Genomic DNA, 21,713 nt, shown 5'->3' on the forward strand with positions numbered 1-21,713 from the left:
AGGACTAGGTTCAGTGGAGGACTCGGGTGCTTTGAAGCAAGAGCTTCCCTGTGGATTATACTGTGGGTCCAGAGTGTATCAAGAGCTTTGCTTCGTATGAGTGCCTGCAATTCTCCACAACAACCAGACATAGAGCGACCACCATCAGTACATACACCAACGCACTTAGTCCAGTCTAAGTTGTTTTCACACATAAAAGTGTCAAGAATCTCAAACAAGTCTTGAAACTTTGTACCTGCCATAATACTTTTACAAAAAAGGTCTTCCACAATTTTGTCACCTTCCACAAACCATGTGTAGCAAATCAAATGAGCATCCTTGTCGCTATATGCCTCCTCATCTATCTGTAACCTGAATTCCTTCCCTTTCGTTTTTTTCAACTAACTGATAGTAGTATTGGATAAAGTTACCTTTGAAAGCAGCCTTCCTGCAGATTTACCAATCATAATGTTAACCATATCCACTGCAGCTCTTAAAATCAGTTCTTCTGCGATGGTGTGAAGCTTTTTACACATCACGACTTGTATGCCACCTTGTAGGATGCTAGCAAAGCATTGCTTGGTATTGATGCTTGTTTCAAAAATGTACCTTTTTTGTTCTTTCAGTTTTTTAACATTCTGGTAAAATAATGACAGGATTCACTAGCCATGTTGGGATGATTGGTCTCTAAGTTGCATTTTAGTTTACTTGGAAGCATGCACTCTGGAGCCAAAACTTTTAGACATAATATATACTGTGGACAGTCTTCATCATTAACATCTACTGAAATAAAGTCAAAATCTAGAGAACTATTGTCGTATTTTTGTTTCTTTCTAACTTTGACACTGGTCTGTGGTTCTCCATCTTATTTTTCACTCCCACACTTCTTATTAACCCTTTTGGCACTGAATAACAGCTTTTAATGTTTGGCATGGCACTGAATGTACATGTTTGATACTTCAACTAATTACGGTATCAGTACTAAAAGCACGATATCTTGACAATAACTCAACAAAAGTCCCTGAAATATTCAGTGATTTTACCCAATACTATATATGTTAAATTCAATACATAAAATAACAGGGATAAAGGAAGGTTGTCTGCCGCACTGAGCCTTCAAGTCGACTGAGGTCGCCAACTTCGGTGAAAGGGTTAATGTTCAAAAATCTTTCCAGTTTTATGCTCATGTACTAAAAATCAACATAATAATTCACTAGACCTCACAGACACTTGATCACAACACCCCTCAGTTATTTCGAATACTGACAGATCTGGAGAGTCATCCCATAAGTAATGTCCAAAAATTTAATACAGAAGGTGCACCATCATTTCTGTCTTTGTAGAAGGCTTTAATAACTAAAATATGTAGTAGGACATGTATAAAAATGTTCAGACAAATGAAAGAAACTAACCAAACTCCACTTTTTCATATCATTAATCTAATAAACCATTATGAAGATGGATGTGTCTGAGGAGCACATTAGGCATATAATGCTTTATGAGTTTAAAAAAGGCAGTAGTGTAGCAGAAACTACACGAAACATTCAAGGTGTTTATGATGCGGAGTCTCTCAATGAAAGAAGATGTTGAAGATGGTTCCAGAAATTCAGATCAGATGACTACAGCTTAAGTAATGTGCTACATTCAGGTTGTCCTGTTGAGTTTAATGATGACTTGCTGCATTCGATCAAGATTGTGCTGTAACAGTAGAAGAACTAGCACAGAAACTTAATTCAACTCATCTCATTCAATAGTTCACCGTCATTTGCAACAGCTTGGAAAGGTGTCAAAACTTGGAAAATGGGTCCCCCATTATTTGACAGAAGCCACCCTTAGAGCGAGAGTGGACATTTGCACTTCTCTGCACTCTTGTGAATATAACTCACCATTTTAACAGGTTAGTCACAGGTTAGTGACTGGAGATGAAATATGGATATTTTATAAAAATGTTAAGCAGTGCAGACAATGGCTCAGTGCAGGTAAACTGACTAAATTACAGCCCAAAATGGACCTCCACACTAAAAGAGTCGTGTTAAGCATGTGGTGGAAAATTTTGGTGTGATTCACTTTAAGTTACTGCTACTCAATAATACGATTACATCAGATTTCTGTTGTCAACAGTTAGAATGCTTGAATGTTTTACTGAAAGAAAAGAGGCCTGCTTTGATCAGTCGTAAAGGTGCTGTGTTACACCAGGATAATACATGGCTCCATACAGCAAGGATCACATCTGAAAAGACTGAAGAACTAGACTGGGAACAACTTCCACATCCTCTTTATTCTCCAGACCTTGCCCCGTCTGATTATCATCTATTCCAAAGTTTGCTGAACTATTTTGGTGAAAAAGAATTTGGAACACATGAAGGTGCAAAACTACCCTCTCTACATTATTTTCCTCCAAACTCCAAGAATTTTATAGAAGTGGTATACAGAAGCTTGTGGCCTGGCATGGCCAGGTGGGTTAAGACGTTCGACTGGTACTCAGAGGATCGTGAGTTCAGTTGCACCGAACATGCTCGCCCTTTCAGCCATGGGGGCATTTTAATGTTACGGTCAATCCTACTATTCGCTGGTAAGAGTAGCTCAAAAGTTGGCAGTGGGTGGTGATGACTAGCTGCCTTCCCTCTACTCTTACACTGCTAAATTAGGGATGGCTAACGCAGATAGTTCACGAGTAGCTTTGTGCGAAATTCAAAAGAAAAGAAAGCAGAAGATTGTGAATTGCACTTGCAAAAACTGAAGAGTTAGACTGGGAGAAACTTCCACATCCTCTTTATTCTCCAGACCTTGCCCAATCAGCTTATCATCTACTCCAAAGTTTGCAAAACTATCTTGATGGAAAAAAAGATAGGAACACATGAAGATGCCAAAACTACTCTCTCTACATTCTTTTCCTCCAAATCCCAAGAATTTTATAGAAGTGGGATTCAGAAGCTTGTGAATTGTTGACAGGAAGTAGTTAATAATAATGGAACATACATTATTGATTAAATAACATTAAAAGCTTTTGAAATCATTTCTCTTTTTCTGAATCTAAAATTGGCATTACTTAAGGAATGACCTGATATATACAAAATCTGAGAAATGAGAAAGTTCGAGAAGTTACTGGCGTACCCTTAAGTACAAGTAAACAAACACATATCTCACATTTTCGAGAATATCATCAAAAGGAACGTAGCTTGATCTAATGTTAAAACTGTGAACTACCTCGAACTAGTACTTTGGGTGGAGTCCAACAGATGATGACATAGCTGTATTTTCCTCAAAAACTTGAAATATTCTGGGGTACTATAGCACACAGTTTGGGAACCACTGAACTAAGTACAAGGTAGTTGTTTTTTTATTCTGTTCACCTTATACTGACATAAATTGATTTGACAGACATGAAAATTCTAGTTTCAACTCAAATATGACTTATTTCAAAAGTCCATAACCTGATAATTGAAAGCTGTACTGTTGATTCTTTATCAAAAACATTTTTCTTATTTGGGCTTGTGTTGTGGAATTTGCAAGTTTGTTCATGAACCAATTTTTTTTTGTAAACATGTTTTTCTTTGGAAAAAAATTACTTTTTTCAGATGTTGAACTGCATGTAGGTATTTTGTTACTTATGCTAATCTTTGACTAAAATGCATCACCTCCCTTGATCATAAACCTTTTTAAGTCTTGAGTTGGCTCAGTATTGAGGTAAACATTCAGTTGTGACTAGTGTATTAATTTCTTTTATAAACTTCTCCCATCCAGGATTCTTCAGTATGTTTGGAATTTTCTAACAAGAGAGAGCATGGTAGGCTTACTTCATCAAGTTTAATATTCTAGTTTTTTATCTTATGTAACCAGTTTTTTTTTGTTGATGCTGATATTTTAGGTTATCTGTCTTGTTCTGTGCTCTTTGGTTGTTAACATGTTTCTTTCATTGTTGCAAAAATGTATTTCTACTAGTCAAAATGTCTGATGTTTTATTGTTAATGTTATCTTTTTTTTCATTTTTCTGTTTTAGATTGTCCTTTTTAGAATTTTTTGTTTGCACCTGTTTGTAATTCGCTTGTTCATTTATTGACTGTACAATAATTTGAATCTCAAGGCTTTTACAATACATAATTTCAAAATGTCAGTTAGACAACCCTTATTATATTCCTTTGATTTTGTGACATTTAGCCGTAGGTTGTTATCAGCAGAAGATTTACGTCAGCAGTATGTCTTACTGCTTACAGAAGACCTTTCTGTATCCTGGGTGTTCCATCCTAACTGAAACATGACTTATATTGGACCACGATCAGATGTTATGCTTTAATATGCTTTGTGTGTGTGTGTGATAATAATGGATTCTGTCTAACAAGGAAAAAAAAAGTTACTATCTGTCTCAATATCTTTATTAAAGATTTCTGAATATTCTTTTAATAAGTATTTGTTCTGACTGGACATCACATTCTCTTCATCTCAGAATAAGAGTGCTGCTAGTCTGTTACATACACAGCCTCCACTCTGTTTAATGTGATGATTTTGGGTGTTAATGAACTATTTAATCATGAAAAAATGAGTAAATAAAATTATTTTCTCTGAGATGACGTGAAACCCACTTGAAGTAAAAATGTATATCAAGATACCTGGTATGGGTATTAAAATTTTTATTAAAATAAGGTACTGGAACGTTTTGAACTTCTTTGACTACTCTTTCTTAACCTGAAGATGATCTAAGAAGGTTAAAATGTTGTTCTCTACTTTATTTTAATAAAAGTTTAAATATCTATACCAGCTGTCTTGAGATACAAATTTTTTTTTCCCCTCTGTAGGGGTAATTTATATTTCATCTCTGTATCTTTTTATCCGCTATGAATAACTGAATATGTTATAAATACACATTGTACTTCACATTGGAATATATGTAGGTAATTATTGTAAAAACAAGTTCTTTAAATAATAATTACCTACATGTACCACATGTGCAATTTATTTTTAACTTGTGAACCAGCAGTATGAAGAGAATTTTATGAGGATACATGAACAAATATTTTGGGAGTGGAAGAAGGCTACAGTGGGTATGGATATATCATGGGAGTATTTGTTTTGCTACTCATCTTAGAAGAAGTATCTGTCTGGATTCAGTTTCACTTCAAGAACCTGGTTAAAAGAAGATTTTAGTTTCAGTTTCATTGGGAATATATAGATGCCATTATTTTACTGTCTTTTTATCTGACATACCTTTAATATATTTTGTACAGGTACTAAGATTAATTTTGTCTACCTTTTAACGTTGCAAAATAATGCACGATGTTGTTTTTTTTTCAGTCCTCTTTTTGTAACTTGGAAGATAGGAAAAGATCGGAGGTTACGGGGTTGCATAGGTACCTTTAGTGCCATGAACCTTCACTCAGGACTCAGGGAATATGCTGTTACTAGGTAACATTGTATGTTTTGCAGTTCTTAGCTAAACAGGTAATATTATGTATTTGTCATTCACTAGATTCTCTGTGGATTGACAGATGATTTTGCAGATTTGTTGAAAAATAAGTTACTGATCTGTTGAGGAAATTAAATATTATATATTCATAGCTAGGTAAAAGAACGAAGTAGTTTCCTAAATATTTTTTTTACAACAAGTATTGATCATAAACCTTAAGAATATGGAACTATATCTATCTCACATAAATCATTATCTGTTTAACATTTGATATTCCTAAAACTCTTTAGAAAGAATTTTAAAAAATTGAAACTTCTCATTAACCTTTCAGAACCTGTGAGCATCTTTAAGGTGTAGAGTACATACAAACTTATCATGTTTCAAATTTTAAGAAAAATAATTATTATAACAATTTGAACAAATTTTTCTGAAAAAATATTTGGAAACATTATATTCATTCCCTGTTGGCTTACCTCATCTCACATAAAGTTATTTTGAACTTCTTTCAGCACCCTGAGTATTAATAAAACATTTTACTATTCAGCACACCAGTGTGTATACCCCACAAATGTTGCACAATGTTTCAACATGTGGCCACCCTCAACCAATAGTACTATGCCACCAATGTTGGTGCAGCTATCTCCCTCTAACACTTTTGCTCAATCCACACTTTCTTGATTGGCACAGCATTGTTTATACATATATTTTTATGTGACTACTGTTTATGGTTGTACTTCATTGACAATTCAGTACTATTTATGACATTTTTATTTTACTCTATACATTTATTCATTGTTTAAAATTATACAGTAACTTGGAATGACTTTGTGATTCAGGATATCAACAATTGAAATTCCTATTATGGTAGACTGTACTTCTGATACAACTTTCCAGGCATTAGGTTTGACTTTATCTGCTGAGAAGGTACAAATATTAATTTCAGGGAGTTAGATTTCTGTGTTTCACTAGCAATTTCTTCTTGTTTTCAACCTGACCATGTTTCTGAGGATGAATCAAGAAGAAGATTAGAATCACTTTTCTGGCTGCTTCTTATTTTGGTCTGTCACAACCAATACCCATTTCTTTGCATTCCATCTCCAACCTGTACTCCCATTCTGATTCCAGTTGGCTTCCTTGTCAGGTTCATTCTCTACAATTTTATGTGGCATTTACTGTTTTTTGGAGTTCACATTACTGAACTTTTATTTCCTGGAACCCTTCTGTTTCCTATAATTTATTTTCTATCACACTAATTGGTTGGGTTTGTCAATTCTTTCAGCTGGTGTAGCTAGACTTAACCACAGAAGGTTGCTGTCTCTTCAACATTTCTTCTCATTAAGTTTGTCATATTACCATGTATTTGGCTGCTTGTTTTTGCCATCCATTTAAAAGAAATCCTTTAGGCAAGTATATGGACTACTCCCTTTTCCTTCATTGCTCATTACCTGTATTATCTGGCTGTATATTTTTCAGATCAGAGGGCAATTTTACATATGTCCATTTGTCTTTGACTTGGGTATATCTTTCCATGACATTTTATAGTGGTTTTCTTTTCAAGATTCTCTGTTAACCTTACTGAAGAGATCCCACTTTGTGGCAAGTATTTCATGGTCAGGTGAGTTTTTACTCAAACCCACACTACATACCACAAAAGCTATAATATTCACTGTGGGAATAGGGTATTCTGCAATACCATTAGTGGCATGTTTAGTGATATATATTTATATGTCTCTAGGTATCTGTAAATTTAACTCAGTGTGGACCATCACTCATAGACTATCATGAGTAAAGCAAAAGGGGATTTCTACCCATCACTACTGACCCTTTGATTGCATAAATTGTTGATGGTCTGCTTTTCAAAATAAAGAATTGTAAACACCTATTGTACCTTCTTCAGTCTGATGATCATCCAGACCTCCCCTGCAGTTCCTTCCTCTCCTTTTTTGCCAAATTGAGCAGAAGTCCTTACTAGTTCCCAGCCACTTGGGGGGTGGTGTATCAAGGAGACTTTCTCCTGAAGGTGAAATAGAAACTTACCTTGTAAGACAATAGCACAATTGTCCACTCGGTGAGATAAGAGTGAAGTTGGGTTCCATCCTTCACTTTCCTCTGAATGGTTATTCCTAGGTAGGTCAATTGTTGGTTAGAGCAGAACCAGCCGATGTGGGATTCTCTTCATAATACTGAATTCAAGATGACACTGACCTGTTCTCATAGTTGAATGTGGGAGAGATCCTCCCCTCCCTTCTTACTAATTTGAATTGCAGGAGGTTTCCTTCCCTACTCTTGTGGTTGAATTTAAGTGATCTCTTCTTTGTAATACCAGCAACACTAGGTACGTACACTGTTCTTACAGGTGAGTTGAGTCAATCACTCGAACCTGTAATGCCATATTTTGTTTGTTGTACTTTTTGCTTCTATGGTAGTTTTGAGTTTTTTTTACCAAGCAGTTGCATCTCAGAAATTGTATTAAGATTTTGCACATCCTTTTTTGTCTACTTGTGTCTTGTTCATTTCCCTTCTTATAGGGCAAAGAGCATCCATATTCCAAAAGTAGTGTAGTGCTCCATATGAGTTCTTTGTTTTTTTTCTCTAAGCTCACCTGCTTTCTGCTTGGTTTCACTGTTAGGCACCTGTACTGACCTCTTCACATTTTCAGTGTGGGATTCTGAATTTGTGAGAGAGTAGGTAAGACCTAATCAGAAGCTTGTATTTTCTTACTCTGAAAATGTATTTCTGTTGGGCACTTATGTTTTCTTGCACACTTTGCAACTTTGTTCTACATTGCTGTGCTATTAATTTTAGATCCATCCAGTCCTTGAAAGTGAATATTGAATGGGAATATTAGAAAGAGTTAGCTGTGCCAGTATATGTGGTGCAGTGCTACTGGTAGAGGATGGTCACATGCTATACACATGTTCAAAAGTGCCACAACATTTGTAAGATACATAGACTGGTGTGCTGAGTGTTAAAATTTTTTATGAGTGTTTAGGGCACAGAAAGAAGATGGAGAAAGCTTTGTGTGAGAGGAGGTAAGTACCTATTGGAAATGCATTTCCAGTGTAAGAAAATGTTAGCTTTTGTAACACTGATTTATTGTAATTTGTAAAGAAAGATGTTCAAACTTGAATTTTTCTGCACACCTCCAAGGATACTTCCCTATAAACAACTCGCTCATTATTTTTTTCAGAATTTTCCTCCCATCCCAAAGCATAAAAGGTACCATGTCTTGAGAATATAATTCCCAACATGTGGTACTGTCAAACTGATTGTATTAATAGTTCCTCAAGAGAAATTGCACAGTCAATTATATTTCAGAAAAATTACCACATAAATGTAACCTTGAAACAAGATTAATATATATAGCTAATAATCACATAATTACATATGGGTAACTGTTCATTACTCTAAATTATTGGTGAAGAACAATGGACTATTATTCAAAACAGTTTGTTTTTGCTTGTCATAATTGTAGGAAAGTACAATACAAATTGAACTACCAGTTTCCTAAATGTGTCCAAAGAAACGACAAAACTAGAAACAATAAAAAACAATAATTATTAAGACTATTCAAAGTATATTCAAGCCTTAGCAATTAGTACTATATTTACAAGATACAAAAGTCTCCTAAAGTTAAAGTGAAACAAAACTCTTACATCATAATTGTTTCTGGTTATGATGATTTTACCTATTGGTCATGAACATTAATTTTCATTCTAGTGTTATGTTTGTTTTCTCTGAGACCTAACTTTATAATACTTACTATATAAATAAGTTTATAGTTTTATTTTTAAACTTTAGAATTTCTAAATCACAGATGGAGAGTTGAAAAGTGTTTTCAACAAACAACAATCAGAAGTCCTGTTAGTGAAAAAGGACTGAGCTAGAGTAATTTAAACTTATGTAAAGGCTATAAAATATATGATAAAAATAACTTAGTAAAAGTTAAAAGGGTAAACTTAACCTAAGACACACATTGTGTACCTGACAGAAGACCAATAATTACATGTTAGCAAATCAGACAAAATGAATTATTATTCACATGACAACAGTTATCAAAATGGAAAAGGTCACTAGTTATACATAAGCCAGTTAGAACAAGGTAACTATTATGAACATTACGTCAAACTTGGTATTTTATAGGTTTTCAATTCAATTTCAAATTGCTTCAGAAATTATTTATTTCAGTTATAATGCACACTTGATGTGAAAAATTGAACATCAAATCTTGGTAATTACATTAAAAAAAAAGAAGAGAATATTCATATTTGTATTGTTAAATTTTGGGCTTTCAACTGGGTTTTTTTAGGATTGACAAATGATTAATGACTTTTTAAAATTGATTTTAAAAATTTTAATAATTCAAGTAATATGTGCTCATAGTATTGTAGGATATTTATATAATAATTCTATTTTCTTGTTACATAATCTTTGAACAGTTAAAAAAATCAAAATGACAACATCACTTATTTATCAATATGTACATACATAACCAGAAGTTTGATAAAGTACAAGAAATTACACCAATTGAAATAAAATTGTAACAAATGTATTTGATTGTCACATATCAAAAGCATAAAATATTAGTTTTGTAATATTTAAGTAACTTTTTATGTACTTAAAAATAAAAAAAATACTGCTAAAAGTATCTTTAAATTTGCTTTTAAATAATATGTTTTGTAAGAATAAAAAATGTGTAGACTTAGAATAGTTCCTTAATCTATTTTGTTATTAAGGCAAATTTTATTTTCTTCCATCATCTTGTGATTCAGTTTTGTATAGTTTTATTTACAGGCTCATATACAGGTATATATTAGGTTATCCAGAAATAAATGTCAGAATTTTCATGATGATATTTAGAAGCTGAATGTTGAGTAACTTATTGTTGGTTGGTTGGTTGGTTGGTTTAATCCAACGTTTGTCACTTACAAAGTGTCTTAATTGTCTACTATTTCGAAACTACTAAGAGTAAGTTTCATAACCCCCAAGGCAGTATAGACAAGAAGGATTTTCGTCTGAGTTTCCTCTATGGCTTTACATTTTGATGGAAAAGCTTCTGAAACTACACGGAACACTAGCCAGGCATTCGGCCATGGAACTGTTACTGAATGTACAGTTTAGCATTGGTTCCAGAGGTTTCAATATGGAGATGAAAGTCTTGAAGACCACATTAAGGGAAACAGTTGAGACAGACCCCTGCACAACAGTACATGAGCTTGCAGAAAAGCTAGGCACAAGCAAATCAAGCATTGCCAACTACCTGAGTGTGATTGGAAAGACGAAAATTTGAGTAGGAGGGTTCCACACAAACTGACTAAAGATCAACAAAATTGGTACCATGAGACCTGTCGAGGATGATGCTCCAAAAATTGAACATATTGGGAATTGAGGTTCTGCCTCATCCACCTTATTTGCCAGATCTTTCCCCTACAGTTTTTCATTTTTTCAAGCACTTTGACAACCTTTTGAACAATAAATGCTTTCTCTAAACCAGGCAGCTGCAGAATAAGCTTTCAGGGAGTTCATTGACCAGAAAAACTTGTTTCTACAGCAGGGGCATAAACAGCATCGTTACATGTTGGCAAAAATGTGTTGAAGCAAATAGTGCTTACTTTGATTAAAATGTATTTTATAACACTGGCTTATACTTTGCTTCAAAAACAACATTTATTTCTGGACAACCTATAGTTTTAACCCATAGCTACTGTACATATGTATGCACATCCCAGAATGGTATCTGTTCCTATACTCGTCTAAGCTCATTTCATTTTGGAGCTTTTATGTTTAGTTATCAAAAATGCTGTAATCACATTGTTGTTCACTGTGTACAATAATTTTTCAATTTGATATTATCAAACTTTGTTTTCCAATTTTCTTGTTAGTTTATAGATTTCCAAAAACTTTTCTGGGTTTTTATACATGTAAGCCAGCTTATGATGCCAAATTTTATGCCTTTGTAAAGACCAGGGTTTTTTCAGTATGCATCACAGGTGAATTGCTTCTTGTTTTTTTTATATTCTACTGTATTTGCTGGATTTTTTTTTTTTTTTACTGTGGTGTGATAAGTTACTTAGATTGTTTTCACTCCTGTTTTATACGAGGCCCTAACTCATCACAAAATAGCTTTCAAACACCTGTTCTGTATAGGAATACCAGCTCTGTATTCACCCAGATGCAATACATTAGTTTTTATTTTTAAAATTAAAATGATTTTCAGTGATTACCAATTTTTAGATTAACTACTTTCCTTTGCTTATGATTGGTTTGTCTGAGACTTTGATAACAGACAGCTACTTTACTGGGCATGTGCAGATACATTTAGTACAAGTGTTGGCTAAAAGGGTGATCTTGTGAAGAATGAGTGTACTTCAAAATCAAGAGTATACATATTCTGTTTTACAAGATGTTGGATTGGAGTAGAAGAAAAACGTCTTTATGAGAGTTTGACTTTGTAAATGTAAAAATCAACATGAAACCCATATTATTTAAAAATGTAGAGTTACAAATACATTGTAAGTTTCAAGCTTTTATTGCACACTGAATTACCAGTTATTAAGCTGGTTTCTTGGATAAATAGGAGTCAGGTGCATTAGAAATGAATCTCTGAGTGATATTACCACAATAAGTAAGAATTTGTAATTTTCAGTGCTTTAAAGGATAGCCGATTTAGTCCAATTACCAGGGAAGAATTCAATAAACTACATGTCTCTGTCTCTATACTTCGATACTTTGAAGAAGGAGAAAATTACCTTGACTGGGAGGTGTGTTATTTCTTTGTATTGTTTAAAGACCATTGTACTGTTCTGGGAGGGGGTATTGATAGACATTATAGTGTAAAACTATAATATTTTATGTATTTGTTGTTTTTTCCCCACTTGTATGCATTCTAGAATTTGTTTAACCAAAGTGAAAATTTGTTTTTTGTCATTTTTTTCTGTTTATTTATCATATAGGAGACTGTAACAGCCAGTTAGATGAGTTGTTGAAAAAGTACCTTACAAATAGTCAGGAGCTAGAGAATTTGCTCAGTTTGTAAGACACCTTGTTTTTGTCAGCTCATTGGCCTTGCTGTCACTTCCTGAGAAATGCATGTTTTAGTAAAATTGGAACCCATGCGAAATACCTGCAGTTTTTTTTTAATGACTCATGCTCAAAGTTAAGCTTTGTTTGTAGGGGGAGGGGGGGTGATAGCTAGGTAAGTAAATAAGATATACATTACCAGTAAATTGGAAGGAGTATATGTTTTCACTATTTTGATTAACTCCAGATCTAGTCATAATTATGAAGTTTATACAGAGAACATTTACATTTTATTATAGTACATTTGATGTTTACTGAACAAACTGACTTTTTGTTTTTAAGAGTTATCTAAATGTAGCATAATTTACTATTGCATGTACAACTTTCTTCTAGATTTCCTTTTTTATGACTATTGTTATTTTGAAATTACCTCATTGTTTAACAAATTTGCAAACTAGTTTTTGCCATGTTCATTGATAATTACAAATTATAGTAATTGTAAGTGTAAGCCTTTCACTTTAATACTTAACTGTGCATGCTACCTTTATATATATATGTAACATGATTTTTCATGGGTTATAATAGTCTGCTTTATACTTTTAGTGCTCAAAGTGAGAAAATATAAGTTATGATATGGTATATGAAAGGCCTCAGTGAGTGGACTCAAGTCCTGGGATGCACTTTATAGAAGATAGTAGTGGGATAACTCTGATTTTAAGAAGTAGAGAAATGCCCTCCTCTCACCTTGAGAATTGCATACTATGGTTAAAACTTATGAAATAATGTAACATTCAAATGAAAATTTTAAATTCTAGATAGTGATATGAAAGTAAAACTGTTCCTTATTCTTGTCACTTGATTACATCTGCTTATGAAATCAGGACATGCATTATTATTGGAGGTGTTGAATATTACAGCATTTGATTAGAAGTGGTAAATGCATTACAAAACTTGGCTAGAATGACAAATAGAATTTATTTAAAATTTTTGTGGTAGGTTGATATGGTGGGAGGGGGGTGATAGCCAGATAATTAAATAAGATGTGCCTTACCAGTAAATTATTTTCAGAAATACTACTTTTCACACAATTAATAGATATTATATTACACCCTGTAAAAAAAAAATCATATGTACCAAATCTTGAAAACAATTTCAATCACACACATTAACAATGTACTGAGTCAATGTATAATGTGATTGCCATTAGACTATATCCCTCCATTACTAGGAAGACAGCACATTTTCCATATATGGAGAACCCCATGAGTGCTTATATTTCAACAAAGGCTTGTTATTTTACTTAATATTAGTGTAGACCTTTTAACTTCATCTTATTGATTATGAGAAAGATACCAAATTATAAACACTTGAGTTTGAACTTTTAATTCAGTTATATTGGTTTGATTTGTCTTCATAATCAAACCACAGGGCCATATGTTTCAGAATCTATGATATCTTTTCATTGACAAAACTATTCCTTATTAGTAACTCAAATAGGTTTTATTACTTAATTTTCAATAATTTTATCATTGTGACAAATACCATGGACATGCAAGGCTAGTATTAACAACAACGAAACCGTAAGTGTTTTCATGGATCTTCTGGTTTATAAATTCATATATTTATATTTCTGATGTTCCTGAAGCTCTGGCACTCCTCATCAGGAATTGTTAACTACTACAAGCATCTGTTGCTTCAACTGAGTCTGCTCAGCTCCAACAGATTTGACCAGTTGTTTCTATTTTTATGCTGGTACTGACTTTCACTGGAGGATTAGGTATTGGATTTGTCCTTTGCTACTTTGAGTCCATGGGTATGTGACATTTTTGTTGTTGTTGTTTTTCTTTTGTTTTTTTATTTTTTGCTGAATCTTGAACTACCTTGCTGTGTGAGCTTCAGTCACTTGAATAATCCAGTTCATCTTGAGGATCCCCTTCTTGATTGTTCATCTTCCTCTTGCCCTTTATCAAGTTGTATTCATTTCTCACTTGATCAACATCTCTGTCTTTTCATACTTTACCTTTTATCAAGAGCCTTCTATTGCAACATTGAAAACTTTACTGGGGAAAGTTTTGTAAATGTGTTCTTCAGCTTTTCCTTGATTTTTTTTCTTTTGTTGTGTCCCAGTTAACTAGGTGTCTTTATTTTAGGGTTTACTTTGTAGAATGCTTTACTTTCTAAAAGTTGTCTCTATTGATCTTATATCAGGGACCTTCATATTTTTCTGTTCCTTTATGATAAGGTATTGGAGATGTTTTGTATACTTTGGAATTTCATGCTTTGTTTAATTTGGATTCTTAGATTCCTTGTACGAGGGTTCCTGCCAGGTTGCTTACCTTCTTCTTTTCCCCATACTCTTATTACTACCTTATGTGCCTTTACTCGGAGAACTAAACTTCTCAGGTCTAAGCAGCACTTGGCTCCAGTCTGGTTGAATTTTAGCTCTCCCAGTCTGCATACCTGTGGGCACTCCTTGTCAAAGATAATTTGTTTTCACAGATACTTTTCCAAACCTTCCACTCTTAGTCTTCTCCTTCCCCTCTTACCAAATCATGTACACCATGAAACAGATTCTTATTACAATTCTTGGATATGCTTCCAATCTCTTTTAGTGTTTCCAAGAAGATGGAGATTGGTGACCTGTAATATGTATTTTAATTGTTCTAAAGTAAATACTTAAGAAAAATATATTTAAACCTCCATACTGATGGACAGCTTAATTTTTAGTTTCTATCAATTACATAACTTACTATGATCAAAAGTTATTATTGTTATGGATGCCACATTTGAACCAACTTGGGTATCCAAAGTTTTCTTTTGTACAGAAATTTTGATTTCTTAATTGTACTGCTACCTTTTGAGGCAATCAACAATATCTTGTTGTGGGATTTTTCTTTCTCTTGTTTCTTATTTTCTTCTGTTTTGACCAGTTGAGTTGAACAGCTTATCTAGCTGGTCAGTTGTCTTGTATAGATGATGACACATTTCAAGTTTTTTTATGTCTCATCAAGTTCATTATCTTATGACTTCCTCTTACTTCAGCGTCAAGAATCCCTGAATATGATTTTGCAGGTAGATGTGTAGATGATTGTCATCATCTTTATGTCACATTACTACACCACTCTGTGGTTTCATCTACCATTTTTAATTTTTATTTTTCTCCAGACATAATTCAGAGATGCCAACCATTACAATTTGAGTGTAATCATTATGATTTTGGTGTAAACATTACAACTATACGCTCATACAGACAAATATTACGACTTGTTGCAACTCCCAAATTATTATATATTATATAGGCCTATACAATAAATAGATAAATTGTTCCCCCAGGGCTTGAAAGAGGTGAAAAGAAAATTTCTAGTGAGATACAAATAAATTTTGATAATAAATAAAAGACAATAGTCCAAATGGCTACTTGTGATAATCATGTTTGTGCTTGAAATAATAAAAAATATTTGTATCTCCGACGTTTACCAATAGTTTGATTGTGGTGCTTCTCTATACTGCGTACGTGAGGGAATCTATAGTTATGTCATCAGTGCTTGTCAGCCAATCAATGCTCGTGTAGATGGGTATTTCTCGTTTTATAAGTGGTATAGAAACACCAATGCCATCGTTCACAAGATGGAAAAAAAGAGACCTCGTTCACCAGATTGTCTTGTTTCTGGCAAATCTAAAAGGAGTAAAACTGTGAATCAAAAATTTAGGAAAGAGTATAGTGCAAAATATCCCATCAGTGACAGTCATGCGTTTTGTACAGTTTGTCACATCGATTTTTCTGTGGCACATGGCGGGTTAAACGATTGTTCCAGACATACAAAATCGGCATCTCACCAACAAAAGGCTGAGGCAAAGACAAAAACGATGCAGATAAAGACATTTATGAGTAAGAATTTAGAATATGAAAAATAATTTTAAAAGAATTTTTTTAAATTTATTTATTAAATACACAGAACACAGTCAGAACACAGCAATTGTATCTTTGACATATTTGTACAAGTGTAGTGGTAGGTGGTGTATGGCCGAACTGATCACTTGAGATTCAATCTTTGTCATAAAAATGTTGGCTAGAGCTGGTGATGCAGGATTGCCCACACTTAGGCCATTTATTTGTAGATGGTTTTGGTCATTGAACTTCAAGTTATTTTTCGTGGTAGTGAAATCTATAAGGGTTGCTAATTGATTGCTGTGGATGCATATCAATGGGTTGATGTCTTGGATATAAAGTTCTAAAGCTATTTTGCAGGCTTCAGTGTTTGGGACTTCTGTGAAGCAGGAGATTAAATCAAAACTGGCCATTAAGGCTTTATGAATTAGTCGATTAAGAATAGATTTAAAGTTAAAAGAGTCTTTTGAGAAAAGAGCCGACTGATGTTACATATTTAGAAATGCCCTTGCAACGTATTTACTGAGGTTGTAGTTAAATGATTCATAGGTTGACATTATGGGTCATAGTGGACAATCAGGTTTGAGGGTGCTGTATAGTTGTGGTGGGCATGAATCTGTCCTGCATAGGTAATAATAAATGTTTTCTTTTTATTTTTAGTAGCATTTTGTTTAATTGGTTGTCATGTGTTTTTGTTGGTATTATGTGTATTAATTTAAATTTGTTTGTATCCAATGAGATGTTCATTTTGTGAATGTATTCCTTTATGCTCATTGTAACTACAGCATTGCCTTTATCTGCTTTTAGAATTTTGATGTTTTTTTTGTTTTAGGTTGTATACAGAATTAATATCTTTTTTGTGAGGTTGTCTTTTAGTTTTCTTTTTTGTGAAATCATGTTGATGGTTTTTGCTTAAATTGTTTGAAAAAGTTGCTTAAGATACTGTTTTGAGGTGTTTCAGGGAAATAGATGTTTTCAATTCTATGTGGAAAGATGGGTTGTTGGTTGTTGATGGGATTGTTGAAGTTGTCTCATTTTTGGTGGTTATTTTCCTTTGTTTTGTTGGTGTTTTGGTTTGTGTAGAATGGTCGTTTTCTGTTGTTCTTTTGGTATTTTTGGTTTGTGTAGAAGGTCAAAATTGTTGTTCTGTACTTTATTTTAATTAAAGTGCTTATACCCATACTAGCTGTCTTGAGAATACATTTTTACTTCAAGTGGGTTTCTCATCATCATGAAGAACAGTATTCAGTTTCTCTATTGTAGTAGTTTCTTTTCTTTGAAGAATTGCGTAGGATAAAAATATTAACAAAATATGTAAGAAGAAATTCCTAATACATTCTGCAAACTAGGCCACATAGTATATAAGGGAAACATATAATAACTCTTACTGCACTGTTTCTTGCGATTTAGTAAGTGGCTTTGACTTGTTTTAGAGTCATATGACTTTGTTGTATATTTGAAAGATGTGGTTTGTGGCACATTGAAAATTTACCTAGAATAGCAAATTAATTAATGCTAGGCATAAGTACAATTTTGAATCCTCTTAGGTTTCAACTTTGGAGAATGAATAAAACTCAGTTGAGAGATAAATTTTAATTTAACAGAATAAACTGTTTTGTGCACAATTATCAAAATTAATCCACACTTCAGGCTCAGAAAACTAATAAAATTTCAAATCAGATGTCAAAATACAAAACCTGAAATAAATTATTTAATGCTGCATAAAGTACATTACATTAACTATATATATATACTACTTATTTAAATGAGATGGTTGTGAGAAGGTATGTATATAACTTGGACTTAGTAGGCACTAAAGTTCCATTGAAGAAATATTTTCATCTTGGTTGTTTAGTTACATTCCTGAGAAATTTCAAAATATTGACATTTGTTTTGCTGTTAACGACTGATGCTATGCAGCATGCTGTATGTAAAAATGTTATTATTATTGGAAAGGTAAAGATCAGTACCTTCAATCAAGGTATATACTGTTAATATTTAAACATTTTGGAAACTTCCTAATGAAAATAGGAAAACTGGCAATTTTCCTTTAATCCTTATCAATAATTTACAAATTGGAAAATATTTAACACTTACCTCTACTAGTTTGTGTTTCATAATTGGTGAAATGAGTAAAATGAAAAGTAACATTATGCTTGCAAGACTATCTTTGACACCTTGTGCACTCATGTGAAAACTTTTCACACAATATTGCTTTTTATGTACTTTCAAATATCACCAGTCATGTTGCATGATGTTTTAAGCACATATGACTGTTAATATTGATAATAAATATATATTTCTGTTTAATTTGGACAGTAATGTGTCAAGCAATGTATGTATAAATGCATATATGTGTGGGGATATGTATGGATTCACTGTAACATGTTTATATGTTAATATTTCTATGTGTGATGGTCTGCTATTGGTATCTAAACCATACACAGCATAAATACAGCACCTTTTAATACTTGCAGGAGGGTCTTAAATTATGAAATCTTGTTGTTATAATGATTACCAAAATACTAATGTTAACATTGAGTCATTGTTTTTCAGATGACTATTCTTGACTCTATTCCTCCTCCTCAATGAAAGATTTGACATTTTTATGTCAATCAAATCAAGTCTAAAGGAATCCATCTGTCATTTTGCATTATGTAAACATAAAACTTCCATTTTATATATTTCAGCAACTCTGAAAACACACAACAGTAAATAGAAGTGTTTACCTTTTTACTGTTTGTAAGTTTCTCTAAAAACAAGGATAATAGAAAAATGGTTTACAGACTCTTTAAAGAAATGGTTTGTAAATAATGATATAGACCCTGAGTAATTCACTGTTGTTTTAAGATTTTTTATTTTTGACATAGTTTTCCCCATAATGGCTAATAGTATGTTATTTTATTCAATCATAACATTTTTGAAAGCAAATAAAGTGGTATGTCCTTTTTTTTATTGCAGATACTTTTGTATAATGTTTTAGAGTGAGTGCTTACAATTATAAACTGTGATGTAATGTATACATTTTTCAACTTTTATAAATTGATTTAAGTGTGAAATTGAAAAAGTTTTATGGTTTGTTTTGATTAATTTATTATGTATCCAAAATAACCAAGAAAGCATGTTGTAAGTTTTACAGTTACATGTAGATGCTTCAACGTATTTTACTTCTGAAATTACTGTAATTGGTCTTTTAATCATTTTTCAGTATTAGTTATGGGAAGTGTCTTAATCCTTCATTTATTTAATATCTTGAAAGTTTAAGTGAAATCTCCAAGTAGTTTTCTCCCATTGGCTCTACAGTAAGCATGAGGGTTTATAATGCTAAAAATCAGGTTTCAATGCTCATGATGATATGAACAGAAAAGATGATTGATTAGGGAGCTTTGCCCTTAACAACAAACAAACAAAAACATCCAAGTAGTTCATCCAAAAACTTATATATACTATTGCAGAATCATAATTATTAGATGAACAGTAAAATCAAACTTCTTTAGTAGTATTACACTTGTATTTGTCAAGATATTAAGTATGAACATGCCTTTAGAGTAACTACACATAATACCCATAATGCATTATTATAGAACTGTAGTAAAATTTAAATTCTCCTAGTATTTTTATAGTCCTTGACTGACAGTGAAAAATTGTTAAAAGTAATTTGCTTCTGGGGTTTTAAAAACAGCTTCAAATTATCTGGAGATCTTATTATTTAACAAATTTGGAAACATTTCATTCATAATATTAGGGCAGAGAAATGTAGTGATGTTTGTTGTAGCCTTTCCTTGGTAATTGTTTTGTTGTTGGTCCATTTAATATTTCAAAAGTGAAGAGAAAAATATATATGTAAAAATGGCTGCTTTGGGTTGAGAAAATTTTTTATGTAGAGGAGCGAACAACATTTTAAGATAATGTAATTTATTTTTGAGGCTTTAAAACTAAAGCTATAATAAGTATAATATTATGATTTTAAACAAGTGCAAAATTTAGCCTCAGCAGTGCAGATGTTAGATTTGATATTTTACAATTAACTTAAGTTTTATTTGTTAACATAAAATATTCATATTTAAACACAAATGATTTTATTTAAAAAAATAATATACAATTTTGTGAAATCTGTGACAGTGAAATGAAATAATATAACAGAGAATTACTATGCTTTACAAGAAAGATAAAAATACTTGTTAATGTGTTTAAATAACACTAATTTCAGAGTTCACCTCAGTAAAATTCTTTAATTGGTATAATATTTTTCCCAGATTGGAGTACATGGAATTCGTATAGAATTTACTACAGAAAAAGGTTCAAAGAGAACAGCTACATACCTACCTGAGGTGGCTCTTGAACAAGGTATATTGAGAATGTTTCAAAACTTGTTCCTAAACTGAAAATGTATTTCTGATAGGCATTACTTCTTCGTACAAAAATCTTCCTCAACTTACACTGCCCACTATCAGTGCATTTCACTTGCCAGCCTTGATACTTCCACTTGTTTCTGCATACTAACATACAAATTATTATGCAGCAATCTTTGACCAATAAGAGTGCAAAACTACACCTATCATAACTAGTGCCCTCTCACAGCCTGCAGTTGTTAATTACTTACTGATTGGCAGTCTTTTCACATAATGTGTTTTCACTTATTATTTAATTTACATATCCACAAGTTTTTCTTTCTTCATTTTTCTACTTTAATTGTGTCATTCTTTACCATTTTCATTCTCTTTTTGTGAAGAGTTATAAATTATTTTATTCATCTTCTATCCTATTTCAATTTCTTGAATTATGCACTTGCAGTTTCAGGTGGTCGTGACTTACAAACCATATCAAATGGATCAGAATTATGATTCTTGGCCCATGGAATGGTGACTCTGGTCCATTGAGAGTTAACCAATTTTCTGCCACAAATAGAACAAACTGATGATTGTTCTTCACAGTTTTTAGTTAATGGGAAGGTTTGGATATGGACAGCCTTTGCATTTGTCTTTCAGTCACATGTTGCTTGATGAACTTTCTCAGATCATTTTCCCTTTGACAGATTTTTTTATCCAGGTATGGTATATTTTGTACCTTTATATCATTTCCTATGCTTCATCCCTGCTCTTCTTGGGGACTAACCTTTTAGTAATTAGTTTAGTGTTTTCTCCTTCCATAGATATTAGGGTTCATGCAAGTTATTTGAGGAGTATTTGCATGCAGGGGTAAGTATGCCTTGATTCACATCTACTGTAAACAACCATGCTTTTTATTATCATAGTTTTTTAGCTATCTTTATTTGGACTCAGTGTTGATGTTGTCTCTGCTTTCATGAGGATTCATACTTGTTCCACTTCAGTTGAGAGCCATGGTATGTCTCTTATGCAGAATCACATCCTCTCTTTCTCATACCATGAGAGGCTCTCTCTCTTTTAGGGTCATAGGCTTCTC

At 32.7% G+C, this 21,713-nt stretch overlaps 1 protein-coding gene across 2 annotated transcripts in view; it reads left to right on the plus strand.

Annotated features, from left to right (window-relative positions):
* LOC143223073 (nuclear protein AMMECR1-like) overlaps nt 1-21,713 on the plus strand; it is a 43,854-nt gene that overhangs the window by 3,491 nt on the left and 18,650 nt on the right. Inside the window, exons 2-4 of one of the 2 annotated variants that reach the window (XR_013012648.1) lie at nt 3,724-3,766; nt 5,269-5,379; nt 20,546-20,636. Coding sequence is in view for 1 of the 2 variants with exons in the window: in XM_076450497.1 (XP_076306612.1) it covers nt 5,269-5,379; nt 12,027-12,141; nt 20,546-20,636 (317 nt within the window). In the remaining variant the exon portion in view is untranslated. Of the gene's footprint in view, nt 1-3,723; nt 3,767-5,268; nt 5,380-12,026; nt 12,142-20,545; nt 20,637-21,713 lie in introns of both variants that reach the window. The other variant, XM_076450497.1, reaches the window with a different exon arrangement.

Source organism: Tachypleus tridentatus, chromosome 1, assembly GCF_004210375.1.
Source record: "Tachypleus tridentatus isolate NWPU-2018 chromosome 1, ASM421037v1, whole genome shotgun sequence".
NCBI lineage: Eukaryota > Metazoa > Arthropoda > Merostomata > Xiphosura > Limulidae > Tachypleus > Tachypleus tridentatus.